General features: G+C 43.2%; 1 protein-coding gene across 1 annotated transcript in view; it reads right to left on the reverse strand.

Annotated features, from left to right (window-relative positions):
- Nucleotides 1-17,414, reverse strand: part of EXOC4 (exocyst complex component 4) — a 360,306-nt gene that overhangs the window by 80,069 nt on the left and 262,823 nt on the right. Inside the window, 1 exon segment of the mRNA XM_033162287.1 lies at nucleotides 7,144-7,363. Within this exon segment, the coding sequence (XP_033018178.1) occupies nucleotides 7,144-7,363 (220 nt within the window).

The raw sequence follows: 17,414 nt of genomic DNA on the forward strand, positions 1-17,414 counted from the left end.
TTTCATGAAAAAAATCACGAGGCACACCACCATTAGAAAATGTTAAAAAATTTAACTCTGTGCCTATATTGACTATATACAAAGTAATTCTCTTGAATTTTTCAATTTTTCCCACGGCACACCAGGCAACATCTCGCGGCACACTAGTGTGCCGCGGAACAGTGGTTGAAAAACACTGCATTAAAGCCTCTTTACAAATCAAGAACTCATATCCCACTCATCAAAGCATCTCAGAGATTCCACCAAATTTTGAATCTTCAAGAGTGCAGCCATGTGGTCATGATGTATGTGTGCAATCTTTTAATTTCAAAAGACGTTATTTATTTTCTTCCACAGAAAATAAGAGGCAGGTTTTTTTAATTGGCAGACTTCACATTCCTTAGATGCTATTTAGCACCAACATGTTAGAAATGAACACTGGGACCACAGTGCCTGTGCAATCTCAGCTTTGGTTTTTCTTGGCAAAATCCTCCCTACAGGGAATGCTCAGTTGTGCGGGGGGGGGGGGGGGGTTGCTTCAAAAGACAACTTATCTAGCTTTGTTTGAAAAGTGATGAATCTTTCTTTTGTCTCTGTAAGAATTTGCTGTCGGATTTCACATTACTTGAAAAACAAAGCCCACAAAACAACTAGGTATAATTATGTGCCTTATGAGCTAGGAGGAACTTGGAAACCTGAAGCTACGTAGTAGCAGATGCTTTGCAACTTGTAGACTCGCAAAAGTCCTTATACCGGCCTTCTACTTCACATTGAAAACTACTTGGAAAACCGAAAAATAAAAATAAAGTGTGAACAATATGAACTTGTGCTTGCAAACATTTTTTCATGCAGAACCCCTCATTAGGAAGCCATAGCAGGGTGCCTGAAAACTGTGGCTTTAATGGGAAACCCAGGATTCCCAGTGTGCAATGTATGGAAAGGCCCTTAAGGGCTGGACTATGCATGCATGCATGTTTGAAACTTGACCACAGCACCAAGTGATGGCTTCTTTGTGCAAATGAGCTATTAGATGAATCACTGCTGTGAGAACTATGATATCACCTGATGCCAACTCAAACACAAGTTTTCAGCTGAGAGTAAGACATTTCACATATTCAGCTGATAGTCATCAAGTGACGAGTAATCGACTGAATGTGTGACGCAACCAATGTTTACTCTGGGGTTGGTGCTGCTGTCCAGCCTCTTCCTTGATTTCATGCACAATTTCTCATTTATCTCAGGCAATTTTCCAAACGAATGTATCTCTCTGCATTTATATATGCTGTTTTATGTTATGAGCATTTTATGTAACTGGCAAGAGTTCTGGTTTTTGAACAATGCAGAGATATACAATCAAGCATCAAAGGAAACCGAACAAATGAAGGAAGACTGAGGGTGGTGGTGTGGAAGAGGACTCCAGATTTGTGGGTACCCTCCTCTAACTGGTTCCCAGTCTACCATGGAAGACATCTGTTCTGTATTTCCCATCACCCTCTGAAAACTTCAGATGAGATCGAAATTCACAACTACCAACAACAGAGTATAGCACTGATTAATTACTGCCTTCACTAACCAGCAGGATACTCCTACAACTGGATGCACCACTGGTCATTAGAACCAATAGCAGGACGTTGTGGCTATGGGGTTCAGATCCAGAAATTGAGGGCAGAAATATCAATACCTGCTGATGAAAGGTTAACCCTCAGAGTTTTAAAATCTAGAGCTGATGGATGCAGATTACTAATATTTCCCTTTGGCACCCAATACCAAACACTGGTCAAGGCAGGACAATGAGCTGGGTGGGCATCTGGCCCAATGTGGTTAAGGCTGCTCATTCATTCTCAGAATTTCAGCCTTGGTCTGAACCAAGAAACACCTTTAATCAAATTTAAGCAGTTCCCAGCAAAACGACTCCTGGATGTGGACAAGGGGATGAGAGCAGCTACACAGATATGGTCGAAGGGGTAAAAATGAAGATTTATGAGCACAATATTTGCCTTGTGAAGGCAAGCTTGTCCATGCCGTTGGGCTAATTAAAATAATCCATCACACAGTGTGTGTCTGAGGCCAGGTCAGCTGAAAAGCTGGGTATAAACCAAATGTCAAGATGTGCCGATGGAAAAGCATATTTGTATGTGAATATCTGTGTGTGAGCTTGCACACGCACACCTGTGTGTGTCAGTACCAGATTGTGAGAATGTTTTGTTGGTTTTACTGCTCTGCCTACAGTAACTGTTTGCTAAATAACACTCCAAAACAGTTGCAATGATGCAACAACAGCAGCTGCAATGCCGTGTGCAGAAGGCCTTCTTTCTACTTAAAGGATCATAGAAACATAGAATTGTAGAGTTGGAAGAGACCCCGAGAATCATCTAGCCCAACCCCCTGCAATCCAGGAATCTCTGGAACCTGACCTAGACCTGGTTCTCCATCTGGTTGCCCCTAGCTCTGAGACCAGGTCACTGGACAGGGGAAATGACATATTTTGTTCCATCCAAGTTGCATTGGGTAATATGTCCAGATAACTGGAAAACACTTGTGTGAAACTGCACAGGCATCCCCAAGGTTTGCCTGCCCTGGGTCCAAAATTAAGGCAGTAAGCAGGAGTACAAACACTGTAGAAAGTAACAGTGTCCAAGTCCAGCCTCTTCTTGAAAGTAGCTTCCAGTTATCCTGGCCCCAAATCATTTAGGGTTTTATAGAACAGAACAAGCAGCTTCAATTGTGCTCAGACGGAAAGGCAGGGTAATTGATATCGTCCATTTGGTCCATAAAGTGCACACCAGTCACAGTCCGGCTGCCGCATTTTGCACTAGCTGAAGTTTCTGGACACTCTTCAAGGGCAGCCCCACACAGAGCACACTGCAATAACCTAAAGGAAGAGATGATTCAGGCATGAATCACTGAATCCTCCTCCTCCTCCTCCTCCAGGAAGGGCTGTAGCTGGAGTACCAGTCAATGTAGCCACTTGGCCTTCCAGGAGTAATGCTGGATCCAAAATACCCTTCAGGTTGTGAGTGAACTTGTTGTTGTTCAGTCGTTCAGTCGTGTCCGACTCTTCGTGACCCCATGGACCAGAGCACGCCAGGCACGCCTATCCTTCACTGCCTCCCGCAGTTTGGCCAAACTCATGTTAGTAGCTTCGAGAACACTGTCCAACCATCTCATCCTCTGTCGTCCCCTTCTCCTTGTGCCCTCCATCTTTCCCAACATCAGGGTCTTTTCTAGGGAGTCTTCTCTTCTCATGAGGTGGCCAAAGTACTGGAGCCTCAACTTCAGGATCTGTCCTTCTAGTGAGCACTCAGGGCTGATTTCTTTGAGAATGGATAGGTTTGATCTTCTTGCAGTCCATGGGACTCTCAAGAGTCTCCTCCAGCACCATAATTCAAAAGCATCAATTCTTCGGCGATCAGCCTTCTTTATGGTCCAGCTCTCACTTCCATACATTACTACTGGGAAAACCATAGCTTTAACTATACGGATCTTTGTCGGCAAGGTGATGTCTTTGCTTTTTAAGATGTTGTCTAGGTTTGTCATTGCTTTTCTCCCAAGAAGCAGGCGTCTTCTAATTTCGTGACTGCTGTCACCATCTGCAGTGATCATGGAACCCAAGAAAGTGAAATCTCTCACTGCCTCCATTTCTTCCCCTTCTATTTGCCAGGAGGTGATGGGACCAGTGGCCATGATCTTAGTTTTTTTGATGTTGAGCTTCAGACCATATTTAGCGCTCTCCTCTTTCACCCTCATTAAAAGGTTCTTTAATTCCTCCTCACTTTCTGCCATCAGGGTAGTATCATCAGCATATCTGAGGTTGTTGATATTTTTTCCGGCAATCTTAATTCCGGTTGGGGATTCATCCAGTCCAGCCTTTCGCATGATGAATTCTGCATATAAGTTAAATAAGCAGGGAGACAATATACAGCCTTGTCGTACTCCTTTCCCAATTTTGAACCAATCAGTTGTTCCATATCCAGTTCTAACTGTAGCTTCTTGTCCCACATAGAGATTTCTCAGGAGACAAATGAGGTGATCCGGCACTCCCATTTCTTTAAGAACTTGCCATAGTTTGCTGTGGTCGACACAGTCAAATGCTTTTGCGTAGTCAATGAAGCAGAAGTAGATGTTTTTCTGGAACTCTCTAGCTTTCTCCATAATCCAGCGCATGTTTGCAATTTGGTCTCTGGTTCCTCTGCCCCTTCGAAATCCAGCTTGCACTTCTGGGAGTTCTCGGTCCACATACTGCTTAAGCCTGCCTTGTAGAATTTTAAGCATAACCTTGCTAGCGTGTGAAATGAGTGCAATTGTGCGGTGGTTGGAGCATTCTTTGGCACTGCCCTTCTTTGGGATTGGGATGTAGACTGATCTTCTCCAATCCTCTGGCCACTGCTGAGTTTTCCAAATTTGCTGGCATATTGAGTGTAGCACCTTAACAGCATCATCTTTTAAAATTTTAAATAGTTCAGCTGGAATATCATCACTTCCACTGGCCTTGTTGTTAGCGAGGCTTTCTAAGGCCCATTTGACTTCACTCTCCAGGATGTCTGGCTCAAGGTCAGCAACCACATTACCTGGGGTGTATGAGACCTCCATATCTTTCTGGTATAATTCCTCTGTGTATTCTTGCCACCTCTTCTTGATGTCTTCTGCTTCTGTTAGGTCCTTTCCACTTTTGTCCTTAATTGTGGTAATCTTTGTACGAAATCTTCCTTTCATATCTCCAATTTTCTTGAACAAATCTCTGGTTTTTCCCATTCTGTTATTTTCCTCTATTTCTTTGCATTGCTCGTTTAGAAAGGCCCTCTTGTCTCTCCTTGCTATTCTTTGGAAATCTGCATTCAATTTCCTGTATCTTTCACGATCTCCCTCGCATTTTGCTTGCCTTCTCTCCCCCGCTATTTGTAAGGCCTCATTGGACAGCCACTTTGCTTTCTTGCATTTCTTTTTCATTGGGATGGTTTTCGTTGCTGTCTCCTGTATAATGTTACGAGCCTCCATCCACAGTTCTTCAGGCACTCTATCCACCAAATCTAAATCCTTAAACCTGTTCTTCACTTCAACTGTGTATTCATAAGGAATTTGATTTAGATTGTATCTTACTGGCCCAGTGGTTTTTCCTACTTTCTTCAGTTTAAGCTGGAATTTTGCTATAAGAAGCTGATGATCTGAGCCACAGTCAGCTCCAGGTCTTGTTTTTGCTGAGTGTATAGAGCTTCTCCATCTTTGGCTGCAGAGAATATAATCAATCTGATTTCGATGTTGCCCATCTGGTGATGTCCATGTGTAGAGTCGTCTCTTGTGTTGTTGGAAAAGAGTGTTTGTGATGACCAGCTTGTTCTCTTGACAGAACTCTATTAGCCTTTGCCCTGCTTCATTTTGAACTCCAAGGCCAAACTTGCCAGTTGTTCCTTTTATCTCTTGACTCCCTACTTTAGCATTCCAATCCCCTATAATGAGAAGAACATCCTTCTTTGGTGTCATTTCTATAAGGTGTTGTAAGTCTTCATAGAATTGATCAATTTCAGTTTCTTCAGCACTGGTAGTTGGCGCATAAACTTGGATTACTGTGATGTTAAAAGGTCTGCCTTGGATTCGTATCGAGATCATTCTATCATTTTTGAAATTGCATCCCAGTACAGCTTTCGCCACTCTTTTGTTGACTATGAGGGCCACTCCATTTCTTTTACGGGATTCCTGCCCACAGTAGTAGATATGATAGTCATCCGAACTGAATTCGCCCATTCTTTTTCATCTAGAACAGGCTTCTTTTTCATCTAGAAAAAGTGCTTCTTTTTCATCTAGAACAGGCTTGCCTACTGCCCTTCTGTCTTGTCTGGATTGAGTCTCAATATTTCAGCTCACATACAATCCATCAGTATGTCCAGGCAGTCTAGGTTCAGTCCAAGTCACAACTAAAAAGAAACATCCCTTTCCTTTCTTGTATGAGGAAGGTATTTTTCCCTCCTTGGGTTAGCTCTTATTCTGTAGGGAGCCAGCAGAAAGGTTTAGAAAGATTTTGCAGGTCTCATTAACACACCTGTACTATGTTCTGCATGCTCCCTATTGAATGTACTTGTAAATTATTTATCTTGGTTTAACAACAAGGTGCCAAAGAAAGCACACAACTCTAAAAAAAAAAAAAAAACCTACCTAAGTTGACCAAATAATTGTAGGTGGAATACGAAGAACAAAACTGTATTTATAAATTAGCAACAACCAGTGAACATGGTTGCTTTTAAATGTACTATTTTTACACTGATAGTGCAATTACTTGCTATGGGTATTCAAACTGGGATCAATGGGGGAAATTGAAGGCATAAACACCAGAAAGAAATTTGCATTTCTCAATTTACCCTTAACTTTGGGTTAACCTCAAGCTATGCCTGTGATTGCATCCTGGTTACCCCTAGTCTTAAGCAACCTCTTGGTGTCTCAGTTTAGCCACTAATAATTTAAAGGCCGTGCATGGGCCCGCTTACGCATATATATATATAGGGGTGCAAATATATAAAAAAGCACTTCAGATGAGACTGAAAATCACTACATTGCGCAAAGTATTATCTATTGATCAGGATTTTCACTTGTGTCTCAAAGGTCACGTTCACCCTTGAGAAGCATGGAATGCACAATTGATCGGCTACGACTGCAGCCTAATAGTTTCTGATTATGGCTGCAAATGGACCTGAAAGAAAACTCATTTGTTTATGGCGCTAAACAACAAAACTCACTTGGCAGCTCTCCGTGGCCATTTGAACATCTCTCGTCACCAACATCCATCTGATTAATGTACAGTAATTTGACAAGATGAGAACAGTATGCCATCGCGGCTGGTAATGACATTTTCTTGGGAGAGCCACAAGTGATCTCCCCCAGAAGCGAGAGAGGAGGCCAATCCCAGGAATGGCCTCATTATCATAAGCAACTCATTATGGCAGAAGCAGCTGTGCAGGCAGCCTTCAGAATGAGTTTTACTGGGCTATCCGCTATCATGATGCCTCTGTCAAAAATGCTTACATTCTACCATGTATGATGAATCTGAAAGCAAGGCTTCTCAAGGGCATATCGGAATCGCAACTTATTTTAAACAAGCATTGGAACATCGAACACTGAAGCTTCACCAGTGCCTTCGCGGGGAGGCCCCTTTCTGAAATTCTGCAGCACTGTTACCTGCAAGAGAGGCCTCTGCACCCCCAGCATCTTCATGGTGTCTGCGCTGGCCAGTATCTTCAGTGGCTCAGTTATCTTGGTGACTCCTTCAATTTCCTTGTTGATTTCTCCTAGGACTTGGCTAAGAAAGATGTTTTTGATGTACATGGTGAGGAATTCCCGGAGTGGGCACTGCTTAGTTGGGCTGAGTCCCAAAGCGTGCTCAATCTCTTGAATAAATCTGAAACACATTGAAGCAGGGGAAACGCACTGTTACTACCGGTACGTTTGCCGAGTCAAATGAAACTAGATTTAAGCTAACGGTTTCCAGACGTTTTATGGAACAAGGGGTGAATCCTTACCTTATCTTTCAGAAACACGCTCCTACTAGAATTGTTAGAAGTTCGTTTATCTTAAAAAGCTTATCATTTGTACAGCTCCCATTAAAACAGGGCTGGGGAAGCACCAGCCCATGGGCCAGATGCATTTGATGACAGTTTTTAGGAGCCACGGGTGAGAGCTGAGTGCAGGGTGGGGACCAAAGGTGGACAAACTAATCCAGAAGGAGTGTGACATGACCCCCACCAGAGGTGCTACCCCTCCGCTAACACTCCATACAATTTTATAATGAGTAGTCTGAGCCTAAAATGGCATCAGGGATGTGGGTGGTGCTGCAGTCTAAACCACTGAGCCTCTCAGGCCTGCCAATTAGAAGGTTGGCGGTTCGAATCCCCGCAATGGGGTGAGCTCCCGTTGCTCTGTCCCAGCTCCTGCCAACCTAGCAGTTTGAAAGCATGCCAATGCAAGTAGATAAATAAGTACCGCTGCGGCAGGAAGGTAAATGGCGTTTCTGTGCACTCTGTCTTCTGTCATGGTGTTCCGTTGCGCCAGAATTGGTTTAGTCCTGCTGGCCACATGACCTGAAAAGCTGTCTGTGGACAAATGCCGGCTCCCTCGGCCTGAAAGCGAGATGAACGTTGCAACCCCATAGTCGCCTTTGACTGGATTTAACTGTCCAGGGGTCCCTTAAAGGTAAAGGGACTCCTGACTGTTAGGTCCAGTCGCAGACGACTCGGGGGTTGTGGCGCTCATCTCGCTTTACTGGCCAAGGGAGCCAGCGTACAGCTTCCAGGTCATTTACCTTTACCTAAAATGGCATGATTGGACAGAGAGGGTTTATTTTAAAAAATCCTGCCATGGGAACTGGGATTACTCCTTGGATACATTGGCTTGGGGCAAGCGGTAGGGTAAAAGTTGCATTATTGGTACACCCAGAGGACAGCCAGTGCATCAGAACGCCCCATCACTGCCTGGAAGAAGAAGATGACAAAGCTAAAGTCCCTTTCAATTACTTGGCAGCTGCAATTTGAGGCTGACATCCCGCATATGGCTGAGTGGGTCCAACGTGACATGCAGGTCTATGCGGGAAATTTTTCTTAAACCATTTCATCAAGAAAAGAACCATCCAGATGTAAATTTCCAAGGGAATCAAACTCTGCTCTCAGTGGTCCCATCTGAAACTATCTCGCACCGGCAGAGGGAAACGGGAGGAAAAACCCATAAAGGTAAAAAGCCCTGTGGGGTGTATTTTCTCAGTGTGAGAGAGCAAGTCATATGGCAAGTCAAGGATGGAAAATTCCCTTAACGCATGGTAATTACACTTATTTAACATAACAACTGCAGTGCTTATTCTTGTAAAATGCTAAGGAGATTTCTGCAAATCAAAATGCAAAGCAAGGAACATTTCTGAGTTGCTAGACCATGGCCCCAGTTGATGAGGGGAGCTGGGGGGGGGGGAGTCCAAAAACTTAATGAAGCTGAATGTGGGAAGGAGGGGGAATCTCTTGCCTGTTCACATACTGCTATGAAATGGCTGAAGAGAAGAACAGGGTCTGGGAGGAAGCCCTAAAAATGCAGGAAGAAAAGCTGAAATCTCCATCTCATATCGAATTCAGAAGCAAGCGCTTGCCGAGTGATATACAAATTTAACTTGTTTTATCTTTCTAGGAAAGCATTCAAGGTGATTTGTGACTACAATTAAGCAGTCCCTCTAGGCAGAAAAGCACTTTAGGTAAAATCAGGTTTCTCTCTTCTCCTGCTTCTCTCCACCCTCCCCCCCCCCCAAGACAAGTCATTGTATTTTTATTGTTATTCATGTAACAACTTGTTTCCGAAAACTTAAGTAATTTTAACTCCCAACTTTATTGCCTCAGCTAGCCTGTAATACAGATTTGTTAAGGAAACAGATGACTTTTGCATCTTTCGCAAATTATGTCAGTCTTTGCTTTTTCTGTTGCAACACTTCTTATACAAGAGATGTTAAAAAACGCAGTTTTGCTAAATTATTGTAAAAGAATATTGCAATAATAAAGAAAATATGATAGCCATCTTCAAATATCACAAGGACTGTCACATGGAAGAGGAAACAATCTTGTTTTCTCCTGATCTGGAGGGTAGGACTGAAACCAATGGATTCAAAACAAAATAAAAAATAAATAAATTCCTTCCAGTAGCACCTTAGAGACCAACTAAGTTTGTTTTTGGTATGAGCTTTCGTGTGCATGCACACTTCTTCAGATACACTGAAACAGAAGTCACCAGACCCTTATATATAGTGGGAGGGTGGGGAGGGGTATTACTCAGAAGGGTGGTGCGATTCAAGTTACAAGAAAGGAGATACCAATGAAACATATGAAAAACTTTCTGACAGTAAGAGCTGTTCGACAGTGGAATGGTCTCCCTTGGGAGGTTGTGGACTCTCCTTCCTTGGAGATTTTTAAGTAGAGGTTGGATGTTCATCTGTCATGTATGCTTTAGCTGATATTCTTGCACTGCAGGGGTTGGACTAGATGATGCTTGGGGTTCCTTCCAACTATACAATTCTATGATTCTAGAAGAATTCCTCTTCTATCCCAGCACCAGTATTTTGAGGTAGCTGCCAACCTGATCATACAACTTGCGTTTTATGAGGCCAGTGATGTTCAAAGTTTGTTCCAGCAAGCCTTGCAGTACTTTGGGATAGTTACCAGCCATTCCGCAATGAACCTCAGACAAGCTTATGTGAAAAATGACCTGTTCTCCATCACCAGAGAGCAGGCCACTCTGGGCTGTAAGCCGACCTAGTTTACTGTGTCTGCCTGAGACCATGCCGTTCCTCCTTCCTGGTCATTATTGCTTTTGTTTCAAGAACTTGCGTTTTATTCTGCTTTTATCTAGTACACTGTTTCAGTGGCTTTGTGCTATGAGACTGCTTTTAGCAAGGGGCAGAATTTGACACCATTCAGCCACATAAATATTTTCAGGAGTCATCCTCCGGATGGCTGAATGAGCCTAGGAGATCTTCCTACTGAAAGCTAACAGTTCTACGGAAAGAACCAAGGGGCAGCTCATACGATCCATTACCATGGAATAAAAACCCTTGAAAGTAACTTCAGCTTTTGAACTGCTTACAAACCCAAGAGGCATCCTTTGCCTATTTGGTCCTGTGAACAGTAATATACCTGTAACTATTATCTATGGCAGATAGCATTTAACATTCCCTAGCGTAGCAACCCCTGCCAGCACCTGGGGCGGACCAAAGTTATTGAGCTTTCCTGAGGAAATCAAAGTTGTCAAGCTTTTTTTAGGGTAGACACCAATTTGTGCTGACCATAAGCCAACATAAAACACTACTGCCCTACAGACCCCCGCCCAGTATGGGTCATTCCCTCCTGGCTGCCTTCGCTACTGCCCATGCCCTTCAATGATATGTGGGATGAAACACTCTGGAGTTCCTTGGTTGTGCAGATAGAAGTAAAAGTATTATCTTCAGGATAACACGCCTTTCACGATCATGATTAAGTGGATTTACAAACCCAGAATATCAAGGAGTTCTGCTTTTTATGGATGTCTTTAAAATATTCTGTCAACTCACGGCCCTTGAATGGCTGCAGCTGAGTCCAACATTGATCTAAGCATTTTATAATGGCTGCGTCCAATCCAAGAAGTGCCAAAGTGCTAATGGCCCCCTTTGTGTAGAATGAAAACACCATATTGCTCTTTTTCTCTTCCAAAAATACAGCAGCCATTTCAAGTGGACAAAGCTGCATTTGGCAAAACTAAGTTGATGAAAGCTTCTTTCTCATCACATTCCCACATCATCTCCCGCAGCCTCCCTCCCTTTCTTTGCAGAAAAGATATCTTACTGAAGCTCTGAAAGTGTCAGAGGATGCCGACGATTAAACATGCAGGCAGCTTAATGCATATAATGAACATAAAGCATCCACCTTACTGGATGCGCCAGAGATCATTTGCTACTGAAGACACAGTCATTGAGGAGGTACTAAAAGGAGAAATGCACAGCATTTGAAGAGGGAAACTAGACACTTGGGAATTGGGCTACAGTATTATCACTTATTACAGAACAGATATTGCTTTTAAGAACAAGCTGGTGACAAATACTTTGGTGTATAGAAAGATAAACCATTCTGTCTGCACTGTGTGCTCACAAATCTCCCCCTCCCCCCTAGCAGCTCTCAATCTTTTCAATCTCCAGCTTTTCCTACCACGAAGTCATAAAGCTGAAAGAAAACCAACAATTCTCTGAATTCAACACCTTGCTTGAAGGTTGACCATGTATGCTTGCAACCCAATTTGGGCTGTTGTGGATGAGCTGTCAACCATGTGGATCACTCTCTTGGCTCCGTCCCTCGGATGCAGTACTAGGACTTTCGGCTCAACTCTTCCCACAAATTCCACTGCACTGTTTAAACATATATAGATTCTGGTTACACAGTTCAGAAGTTCAAAGTAGAGCTCTAAGCTACATGCCTTGGCACAAACCAAGACGTTGTCTCAACACCTGACAAACCCCTTTGAAGCATGGGATGGGCACAGACATTTCTCCTCCCATGGTTCTCCTCCCAAGTGATGGGGCTAAGCAAGTAAGAGGGCACTTCGGGAATAGGCTGGGTTTGCATATGCCGCCACATCCAATGGGATGTCCTTGGAGACAGGGTCTGAGTCTGCCCAGCTGACTCACTGAGCGACCCAAGCTCACACCCCTCCCCAGTTGCTGGAGCAACCTCACTCCCAGGAGGTGGAATGGGGCTGACTTGCTCAGCTTTCCCTCCTCTGCTGGGACATCCGCCACCAACAGGACAAGGAAGTTGTCTAGTGGAACTACTCAGATGCTCCCTGTGGCCTGCCAACAGTCCCATTGATCCCATCCCATTCCTCCTCCCGCTCTAATCAATCCTGCCAAGAAATCCCCAAAGGGCTCATAACGTTCATACAGCGTATGAAATCATACCAGACAAGACCAGAGGTGACTACTACTACTCCACCATTCAGCCATGATGGGTATACCCAACTTCTTATCCAAGATGCATGGGGTACAGCACACAAGACGTATCCCCATAGCTACAATGTGAGGTAGATAGGACAGGAGAGATCAGCTTATCTAAGGCTTCTAAGAGATGTTCGTGGCTAAGCAGGGATTCAGATACAAGTATTGTCTACATGGGCTGATAGTAATCTCCAGGGTTTCAGGCAGACATCTCTCCTTGCCCTACCTGGAGATATCAGAGATTGAACCCAGGGCCTTCCACATGCAAAGCGGGTGCTCTACCACTGAGGTACACCCCTTTCCAGGTCTCCCTGGTCCACATGGCCTACATCCAATAATTTGCCCCACTGAGTGTCCAAGACAAACCTGCTGGCAATTTTTAATGGGTCCAATGATGTTAGATGGTGAACAGAACATAAAAGCAACTCAGAATGCTTGTGATCTATGTTAGACTGGGGACAGAGGAGTCAGGGACTGATAAAGGGTATCATGCTATATTTTATAATATATATTATAGATACGCTGCCACCTCCTTTTATAATATGCTTGCTCACACATGTGTGAAAAAGATTTCTTTGAAACAGAGGTTTGAGCCAAGTGCTCAGACAAATCTAACACTCAAAAGTTTACAACTTGAACTTTTGACTATTTCTCTTCAAACTAGCTTCAAACTGAAACCACTTTTGATTTTTCAAGGGCATTTTCTTCCTTGAGGATGATTTTCCTTATACGAGAAGGGTGCATATTATTTTGAGTACATCCTTTTTATTGAATTGCTGTTGCGCTCCGTATTCATTTGTGCTTTCTTTTTGTAACTGTTGTTTTCTGATTTTATCCAGTGGTTGGTTGGTTGGCTGGCTGGCTGGCTGTTAATTAAACATATATTTCACATTTTGTTAGCAGTACTTTTCTCAAGTGCCCTGAATAAGGAGTAGAGCTGAGGTCAGGGAGCTGAGGTCAGGAAGTGGCAAGGTAAGGCTTGGCTGTTTTGAGAAAGGCTCAGGGAGCAGCAGAAGGAATCCAAAGACGGTGGTGTGGAATGCAAGCTGCCAATATTCAGAGGCTCAGTGATAAGCCTGAGCTGCATATTTAAGAGTTGCTTTAAAGAAACACTGTAGTGTAGACTATACCCAACAGTCATAGTAGTATGATGTGTCAAGCCAACCGCTGCAGTAGAATTCATCCATCTTTCTAGACAAATCTCTAACTACAGCCTTTCCCTTTGACAAGGGGAGTGCTGAGCTATCATATTATTAGCAACAATAAACAACTGTAGTGCATAAAACAAAAATGGAGCCTGGGGAGCAACATGAGATGGCAATTCTAGCTAAGCTGAGTAGCAACTAAACTCAAGTGCTTTGGAGCACTGAGGTTTTCAAAGATACAAACTGTCGTCGTCACCACGCAGCTTCTAAGACAGCAAGCACACCACAAGAAAAAACACAATGCCACACAGAGCACAGATGTTAATGGGACTGAAATACAATGGATCTTTCTTGGGCTGCTGCGCCCAATATCAAGTAAATCTTTGATTGAATACACACAGACACAGATTTAACATGAAGAGGGTTTAAAATAGGATTAAATAAATTCATGAAAGGTGAACAGTCAAGCACCTGGCCTAGCCAGGCTGATAGAGAGAGGGCCCCACTCCTTCTCAGAGCTGCAATGGTGCAAGCAATCACTGAGGAGCCATTTTGGCCTGAACCTCTCAATCTTAGAAGTAACTTCCTTAATCCTAAAGGAAAAAAGTGAATGGCTATACACACAGAAAGGGATCTGGTCCACCATAATACTTTCTCCATAGCCTAAATAAGTGTTTGAACCAGTGCCTTCCATACCCAAGTCCTTGCATCACACTGATCTATTGAAGATGCCAGCCTTTTTAGCCTCCTCTTAAGGTAAAGGTAAAGGGACCCCTGAGCATTAGGTCCAGTTGTGTCCGATTCTGGGTTTGCGGCGCTCATCTTGCTTTACTGGCCGAGGGAGCCGGCGTACAGCTTCCAGGTCAAGTGGCCAGCATGACTAAGCCGCTTCTGGCGAAATCAGAGCAGCACACGGAAACAGCGTTTACCTTCCCGCCGGAGCGGTACCTATTTATCTACTTGCATTTTGACATGCTTTCAAACTGCTAGGTGGGCAGGAACTAGGATCAAGCAACAGGAGCTCACCCCATCGCGGGGATTTGAACCACCGACCTTCTGATCAGGAAGCCCTAGGCTCTGTGGTTTAACCCACAGTGTCACCTCTTACCTGTAGCTTAATGCTACCAAAAATGTCCCCCACAGCATTGCCAGCAGATGGCCCAGTTCCCTTCCCCATGCACTCAATTCGTTTCAGTTAGCCTTAATGAGAGTCAAGCGCATGCACTGAAGCATGAAAGGACTTCATAAAAAGAAGGAATTGGCTCATGGTAAAGCTAGTTTTCGGTCCACTTCTCCTACCATAGGAAATGTTCATTAAGAGGCTGTGGCCCAGGTGCCAGAGCAAATGGCTTCTATTTTAGCAGCATTCCTCCTAAGACTCTTTGAAAGTAGCGTTGGAGGTAGCTTCATTACAGAAGTAATGGAGCCTGCACAGAGAAATCAGTGCCTTGCGATTTTAGCAAGATCCAACCTAGATATCCCACCCTCCCTTTGCTACAGACTCAATTCCTGCCCCCAATAATAATGATAATAAAAAATTTCCCTCTACACCATCACTCAGGTGACTGGTATGATTCAAGATGGCAGTACCAAGGATCAAATGGAGGGCTCAAGACCAATGGTGGAGAAACCAAGAAAATGAGGCCATAGGCTTTTTAATCCTTCAGAGATCTTGCTTTGCCCTAGTTATATTCTTGTCAGTAAACGCCATTAAGAGGAAACTTAGCGCATACAAGCAAACTCTGATGATTTTTCTGCAGGTAACTGGCAAATATGGAGAAAACTGGCAAAGTTGCTGTGCAACAGGAACCTGTTCCACAGGCCAGAAGCAGCACAATTGTTTGCCTGTGGGCAGACACAACCGCATCCTTGAGTTTACTCAATCCCCAGAACATTCCTGCCCTCACACTTGTGCATTACACAACTTCACTGCATTAATGTTTTATGGAAGCTGGGGTTTATTTGTTGTTGTTTTTTTTGCATCCTTGTGATCATATCCCTAATGCTTATTAAAAACTAATGATTGGTGAACTGTAGTTACTTTTTTCTATGTCTACCAAAACATAGCTGAGTAACGTCAACATGAAAAACCAAATAAGAAATGCATGTATCAAAAGGAGGAGTAAAAGAAAAAGAAGAGATTACCTAAAAGATAATAAAGAAGGTCACCCACCCACCACAGACACAGGGGCGTAGCAAAGGGGGGGGGGCGCCCTGGGTTCCATAATGGAGAGGGTGACAAATTATGAAGGAAAATTATTTTGGGGGGGGGAATTGGAAAAAAAATGATATTTTTTTTTTGAAAATGCCTGCTCTGAAGGTCTTATCTTACTATACTAGGGATTATATAGCTATATATGAAATTCCGTGCATATCGGTTTATATCTTGACCCTCCTCCACCAAAATAGCTGTTCACTTGGCTGTTTTCCTATGTCATAAAGGCTGAAATTTCAGTTCAGAGACCACTTTACTGTTCCCAACCCTAACCCTGTGGAAAGTCATCTAATTAGACTTTAATTTGATTTTGAGATGTTTTTTAGGAGGTAATTTAATTATTGTTTGATTTTATACCAATGTTATGTATCTGATGTTAGCCACCCTGAGCCCGACTTTGGCCGGGGAGGGTAGGATATAAATTAAAGTTTTTTTTATTATTATTACTTGTTACTATTCCTTTGTAAGAAAATATGAAACAATGTAAAACCATTTTTTGCAGGGGGGGAATCAATGGGGGGTTGACAAGAAATTTTCCGCACCGGGTACCACCTGACCTTCCAATGCCTGGGGGGGGGGGGTTTGACAAATTTTTTTTTGCCCCCGGGTACCAATTTACCTTGCTACGCCCCTGCACAGACATACTTCAGGGAGATGAGTAATGGATTGTAAGTCATGTCCAGTGTCACACTGACTTTGGAAAGAGAAGTTCCGATGTGCTGTGAAGTTAATGCCCATCATACGAAAGGCTGCAGCCAAAAACACGGGTCTCTCTTTCCCTTGAAACTGCTTTGCTCTGTTTCCTAGTTTGTTTATTGTTCTAGTAATGGGCTCCATTTTAACGTGTCAGATATTGCATCATCTTTATAAATGGGAGCCATCATTATGCAGCGGATGTTCAATGAATGTGGAGCATAACAACATGTTGGACATCTAGGGATGGCTGGAATGGACTATTTCCAGGGTAGGTCAGTTTCACATGTGTTTATTTTTAAATCTGTTCTGTCCTGTTTCCTCAATAATCTACAGTTGTTTTCTTAAAACTAAACTGTACCCCCCCAAAAACCGTATGTAAAGATGTACCTAAAACAAAACATTTAATTATTTCAATTTGTAAATGTATTTTAGTCTCAAATGTGGATTTTTGTTTTATACCTTTTGATAATGCTTTTTTGAGTCAAAACTATAAAATAATTATTTTCTGATCAATGTATTAGTTTGGGAGATGTGAATTAGAGTCATTTCCTGAAAAATGTGGTCCAAACGAAATTCTCTATCCATGCATTTAGAAGAAATGGAAATTGCACAAACTCAAAAGGGCTGGGGAAGTTCGAATTGGCAACCATCTCCATGGTGGGCCACAAATGCCTACAGTGCCAGACATGATCAGATCAACTCAATTACTGCTCCCAGTTCCCGTGCCTGCTGCTCCCCCTTCCCACTTCATGCCTCCCCCCTTTTCTAATCAGATAACAAACAGTCTAATAACTGGCTGTGTGTCTGTCAATCCAATTATTTCCTATTTGGGATGTGCTGACACTCCATTAAATAAAGCCGACAGATGGCAAGATCTTTCATTATCGTTCAACTGACTGATTAGCCGCTT

The sequence above is a fragment of the Lacerta agilis genome, chromosome 10 (assembly GCF_009819535.1).
Source record: "Lacerta agilis isolate rLacAgi1 chromosome 10, rLacAgi1.pri, whole genome shotgun sequence".
Classification (NCBI taxonomy): Eukaryota; Metazoa; Chordata; class Lepidosauria; order Squamata; family Lacertidae; genus Lacerta; species Lacerta agilis.